This window comes from Sapajus apella, unplaced genomic scaffold, assembly GCF_009761245.1.
Source record: "Sapajus apella isolate SASKATOON/1434 unplaced genomic scaffold, GSC_monkey_1.0 scaffold17, whole genome shotgun sequence".
NCBI lineage: Eukaryota > Metazoa > Chordata > Mammalia > Primates > Cebidae > Sapajus > Sapajus apella.
This window is the reverse complement of record NW_022436957.1, coordinates 19,533,450-19,539,443: the sequence shown is the minus strand read 5'-3', so window position 1 is coordinate 19,539,443 and position 5,994 is coordinate 19,533,450. Positions and strand designations below refer to the sequence as shown.

The 5,994-nt window shown below is 48.9% G+C and overlaps 1 protein-coding gene across 2 annotated transcripts in view; it reads left to right on the top strand.

The window, feature by feature from the left end:
- The first annotated feature begins 419 nt into the window (after positions 1 to 419).
- ACOT9 (acyl-CoA thioesterase 9) overlaps positions 420 to 5,994 on the top strand; it is a 44,793-nt gene continuing 39,218 nt past the window's right edge. The window contains exon 1 of one of the 2 annotated variants that reach the window (XM_032286128.1): positions 420 to 621. In XM_032286128.1, coding sequence (XP_032142019.1) covers positions 602 to 621 — 20 coding nt within the window. In that variant the 5' untranslated portion in view covers positions 420 to 601. The remainder of the gene's footprint in view (positions 622 to 5,994) is intronic. The other variant, XM_032286129.1, reaches the window with a different exon arrangement.

Genomic DNA, 5,994 nt, shown 5'->3' with positions numbered 1-5,994 from the left:
TCCTGACCTCAGGTGATCTGCCCGCCTAGGCCTCCCAAAGCGCTGGGATTACAGACGTGAGCCCCCGCGCCCGGCCAAGCATCAGTAGTTTGTAAAGCTGCCCAGAAGATTCCAACGTGCAGCCAAGGACAAGAACAGACGGAGCCAACGCGCACGGGTCAAGCATAAAGGAGATAAATTCCACTGGGCAGGGCCGCGCCTCTTCTTGACGTCACGGCCTGGCGGTGCTGCGTGATTCGTTTACTCAACCGAGAATGGGCTGGCCTCGCTCTAGCAACACGCCCCGCACAGATTGAGTGGGAAGCTCCGCGGCGGCGGACTCCAGCCTCCCGCCAATGAACGGGTAGGATCTGCCCAGGACAGCGCAGCCCCGCCCCGGGACAGCACAGCCCCGCCCCCGGACGCTGCGGACCCGCCCCCGCACGCAGTGGTCCGTCGCCCGGGCAGTTTCTCAGCCGGGGCGCGGTCGGAGGAGTGGGGCTCGGTTTGGTGCTCGTGCTCGCGCTCGCGCTCGCGCTCGCGCCTGTTTTATCGCTTGTTTCCCTCCACCGACCAGCGCACGGGGCCCGGTTTTCCATCGCGCGCACAGCAGCCTAACGCAATGAGGCGGGCAGCACTGCGGTAGGTGGCGGGGCGTGGAAGGGGCTGCCAGGGTGGTAGCCTGGGGCGCCCCCACCTTCCCTCTGAGCTCCGGGCGAACCCCGGCAGAAGTGGGCCAGGGCGGGCTGAATAACGCGTGGACATTTGGGCTCGATGATAAGGGGCGCTCGCTCACTGTGACTCTGGCCGGACATGGACCCGCCGGCCTTGGGTTGGGAGAACCTTGCCCCCGTTTTGGCGACTTCTGTCACTGAGTTAACATTAAAAACAAAGCGGCAGTTTTAAGGGAGGAAGTTGGGTGTTCCCTGAAATTCCTTTCTCCTTGCTCATCGGGGTGTGGTTGGCAGCCGCTTTGGGGTAGCCCCTTGTCAGATGGTATTTGGAGTTTCACGTTACCTCTAGCCCTTCCTCCTTTGGAGAACATTTTTAGGATTAAATGCTTGACCTGTTCGGGCTCTGACCTAAGTTTGTTGTAACATTGGCAGAGATTGCAAGGTACCATTTGGCTCTCAGGACCTTAGTTAGGACTGTGTCTAGGGCCCTCGTGCCGATTTGAACTTTACCTTTAATGAGCCACAAAGCCCGTATAAGAGGCGGGATGCTTTGATTGGGCCACGTGAGGGGGATGCCTCTTTGTATATGTCATCTTCCCAGCTGGCGTAGTTAAGGCCTACGGGCCTTAGACTCCAGAGCATGTCTGGCTCTCCCTAATGCCTTTCACCCCAGCATGCCAGCCTGTCCAAATTTTCTGCCTGGCTGGATCCCAGGGTGCTCACATGTAGATGTGAGCCAGTTCATGAAGTTATCTTGCTACCAGTGGGCCTGTCTCCAGATGTGACTCATAGTGCTTTTGACTCACACTGATCCCATCAATTCTCTTGGGAGTCCTGGATCTCGCGCGCTCTCTCTCTCTCTCTCTCTCTCTCTCTCTCTCTCTCTCTCTCTCTCGGTTCCTGAGGACTTTGTTATGAGTTGTAAGGGTTCTGTCTGTCTTGTTTATAGTACTTTTAAAAAAGCCTTGGTTATACTATTTGAAGACAGACTGAAAGTTATTATGAGAGGGGCCGCAGTTGGCTTTAACTTGCAATGTGAAAAATCTTCTACAAAAGCTCCGCGGTCTTGGTCAAGTACTTTCTCTCATAACATCCTGTTCCTTTCTCGAAAGTTATATTCAGGCCGGGCGTGGTGGTACACATCTGTAGTCCCAGCACTTTGGGAGGCTGAGGTGGATGGATCATTTGAGGCCAGGAGTTCGAGACCAGCCTGGCCAACATGGCAAAACTCCTGTCTCTACAAAAAGTACAAAAATTATCAGGGCATGGTGGTACATGTCTGTAGTCCCAGCTACTTTGGAGGCTGAGTCAGGAGAATCGCTTAAACCAGAAGGTTAAGGTTGCAGTGAGTGGAGATTGCACCTCTGCACTCCAGCCTGGACAACACAGTGAGACCCCGTTTCAAACAAACAAAAAACTATTGAGCCTTAAGCAGATAATCTGTCAGTGTCTAGTGAGAGGAGGAGTTCACAAATGAATACAGACTGAGATGATTAGGTTCTTTGACTGGTGGGCAACCTTTATTGCTTCTTTTTTAGACTTGGAAGAGGCGCTTGACTTTGTGTAGTCTCTAAATAGATGTTATTTCCTCAGAGTGAAGGGCATGTGAGTAGCATTGCCTGTTATTGCACTGAAAACTCTTCCTTGCCACCTGCTCTAAGTTTGGGACTTAGGGCTGAGTCAAGACATTTGTACATGTTGGCTAGGACAGTCTCAATCTCTTGAGCTCATGATCTGCCCGCCATGACCTCCCAAAGTGCTGGGATTACAGGCATGAGCCACTGCGCCTGACCAGCCTCAGTTTCTTAAGGAGGTTGGTTTAAATCAGAATGTTCAAATATAGAGGGACATCGGGGTATCAAAAAGGGTCTGTGCACCCCCCGAAATAGTATATACCATTTTGTGTGTGAGCAAAACTGTATTCCAACCCTCCCCATGCCTGCCTGAGGTCCACAGTTTCCATCAGATTATCTGTAGATAGGATGCCAAATGTAGTGAAAAGTTACCATTACATGCCAGGGATGGTGGCTTACGCCTGTAATCCCAGCACTCTGGGGGGCCGAAGTGGGCAGGTCACTTGAAGTCAGGAGTTCAAAACCAGTTTGGTCAACATGGTGAATCCCCATCTCAACTAAAAATGCAAAAGCTAGCTGGGCATGGTGGCACACAGCTGTAATCCCAGCTGCTTGGGAGGCTGAGGCATGAGAATCGCTTGAACTCAGGAGGTGGAGGCTGCAGTGAGCCAAGATGTGGTTCCAGCTACTCAGGAGGCTGAGGTGGGAGGATCACTTGAGCCCCAGGGAGGTCGAGGCTGCAGTGAGCCATGATTGCACCACTGCACTCCAGCCTGGGTGACAGAGCAAGACTCTGTCTCAAAAAAAAAGTTACCATTACCCAAATACTCCCAAATACTATGTTAGCAGTATGATATAGATTTATTATTACCAATATGCTATTGGTATAAGCGATGTTGTTAAAGTATTCAAATTATGCCGTTGTTGTGCCACAGGAATGTATTTCCGAATTTCTTAAGGCAGCATGCAAAGAATGGGGCTCTAGGACCACAATTTTCCAAAAAAATTGGCCCAAGTGTTTCTCCATATTCATTAATTCCCTTCTTTTCTCCCCTCATTTGATTCTGTGTTTGGCAGTGGTCCATGATAGTGCCCGACTGAGGCTAAGTTTTTGGTTCTTTCTTTCCTTTTTTTTTTTTTTTGAGATGGAGTTTCACTCTTGTTCCCTAGGCTGGAGTGCAATGGCCGGATCTCGGCTCACTGCAACTTCCGCCTCCTAGTTTCAAGTGATTCTCCAGCCTCAGCCTCCCAAGTAGCTAGGATTACAGGTACCCGCCACCATGCCCGGCTAAGTTTTGTATTTTTAATAGAGACCATGTTGGCCAGGCTGGTCTTGAACTCCTGACATCAGGTAATTAGCCGGCCTTGGCTTTCCAAAGTGCTGGGATTACAGGCGTGAGGTACCACACCTGGCCCCCCGCTTTTTTTTTTCTTTTTGAGACAGAATCTTGCTCTTGTACCCAGTGTGAAGTGCAGTGGTGCAATCATGGCTCACTGCAGCCTCGACCTTCCTGGGGATCAAGTGATCCTCCCACCTCAGCCTTCTGAGTAGCGGGGACCACAGGTGTGCACCACTATGCCTGGCTAATATTTTAAAATATTTTTGTAGAGATGGAATCTCCATATGTTGCTCATGCTGGTCGCAAGTGATCCTCCCACCTTGGCCTCCCAAAGTGCTGGGATTACAGGCATGAGCCATTGTGCCCAGCCTGGTTCTTGCTTTTTATTTTTAGGGGAGACTTTGGAGAAGCATGACTTTCTGGAATAACAATAGCCAGAGTTTTTTTAGGGCTTGTCAGTATATTAGATACGCTCTTCTAGACATGCCCTTCAAGGTTTAATATGTGTTAATTCCTTTATTCTTTTGACAATCCTGTGGGATAGGTACTATTATTATCCCCATTTTACAGATGAGGAGACTGAGGATCAGGGAGGTTAGGTAACTTGTCTAAGGTCACTCAGCTGACAAGCAGCATGATCAGGCTCTTTTTTTTTGTGATGGAGTCTTACTCTGTTGCCCAGGGTGGAGTGCAGGGGCGCGATCTCGGCTCACTGCAGCCTCTGCCTCCTGGGTTGAAGCAATTCTCCTGCTTCAGCCTCCTGAGTAGCTGGGACTGCAAGTACCTGCCACCATGCCCAGCTAATTTTTGTATTAGTAGAAATGGGGTTTCACCATGATGGCCAGGCTGGTCTCAAACTCTTAACCTCAAGTGATGCACCTGCTTTGGCCTCCCAAAGTGCAGGAATTACAGGCATGAGCCACTGCGCACAGCCTTTGGGCTTTTAACCCCTATACTATATTGTCTCACACAGGCAGCGTGGAATGATTTTCATCCCTCTTCAGAAAATGCTGCTTCTTAGGGTAGGAGAACAGTTTCTGTGTATATGTGTATTTATTCAGATATGTGAGACTGGTTATATAGCTCCTGTTAGTGATATGTATTCAAGGTATTTAGCCATTCAGAATCAAGTCCCATTTCTTATATCAGATACATTTAATGTATCTATCATAGTTGCTATTAATGTGTTGGAGGTGTGACTTTTTTTTTTTTTTTTTTTTTGCTCTTTCAGCTAATGGTAGCAATAGAAAGGATAAGCTTTTTCCAGTGTGTTCTTTAAAACCAGATATATTCAGTTGTAGAATGCTAGTTTCTTTTTTTTAGATGGAGTCTCACTCTGTTGCCCAGGCTCGAGTGCAATGGTGCCATTTTGGCTCACTGCAACCTCTGCCTCCTGGGTTCAAGTGATTCTCCTGCCTCAGCCTCCCAAGTAGCTGAGACTACAGGTGCGCACCACAATGCCTGGCTAATTTTTATTTTTTATTTTATTTATTTATTTATTTATTTTTTTGGGACGGAGTTTCGCTCTCGTTACCCAGGCTGGAGTGCAATGGCGCGATCTTGGCTCACCGCAACCTCCGCCTCCTGGGTTCAGGCAATTCTCCTGCCTCAGCCTCCTGAGTAGCTGGGATTACAGGCACGCACCACCATGCCCAGCTAATTTTTTGTATTTTTAGTAGAGACGGGGTTTCACCATGTTGACCAGGATGGTGTCGATCTCTTGACCTCGTGATCCACCCGCCTCGGCCTCCCAAAGTGCTGGGATTACAGGCTTGAGCCACCGCGCCTGGCCTTAATTTTTATATTTTTAGTAGAGACATGGTTTCACCGTGTTGGCCAGGCTGGTCTCAGACTCCTGACCTCAGGTGATCCACCTGCCTTAGCCTCCCAAAGTCAGGATTACAGGCGTGAGCCACTGCGCCCGGCTGCTTGTGTCTGAGATGGAAGAATGAAGGAATACATACTCTATTTCCTTCAGTAAGGCATATGAACCTACAGAAGATACACAGAATGAAATAATGAAAAAAGCGGAAAACTCAAATCATGTTCTGAGAAAATGCAGATTAGATGGCCAAAAACAAAAAGACAAATATTAATCTACATACAAAAGTACAGGAATGGAATATTTATTGTGAAAAAGTAAAGCTAAAATATATAAGAGAGAGGCTTGTTAGCTGTATGACTGAAGAGTAAACGGAGATCCAAAATCCCAAACCCTCCAGCAAGAATTTTGGTCTTAGTGGACCAGCAGGGATTGTGTTGCAACCAACTTAGATGACTGGGTGAGGCCGTGTGCGGTGGCTCATGCCTGTAATCCCAGCACTTTGGGAGGCCGAGGCGGGCAGATCACGAGGTCAGGAGTTCAAGACCAGTCTGGCCAACATAGTGAAATCCCATCTCTATTAAAAATACAAAACATTAGCTGGG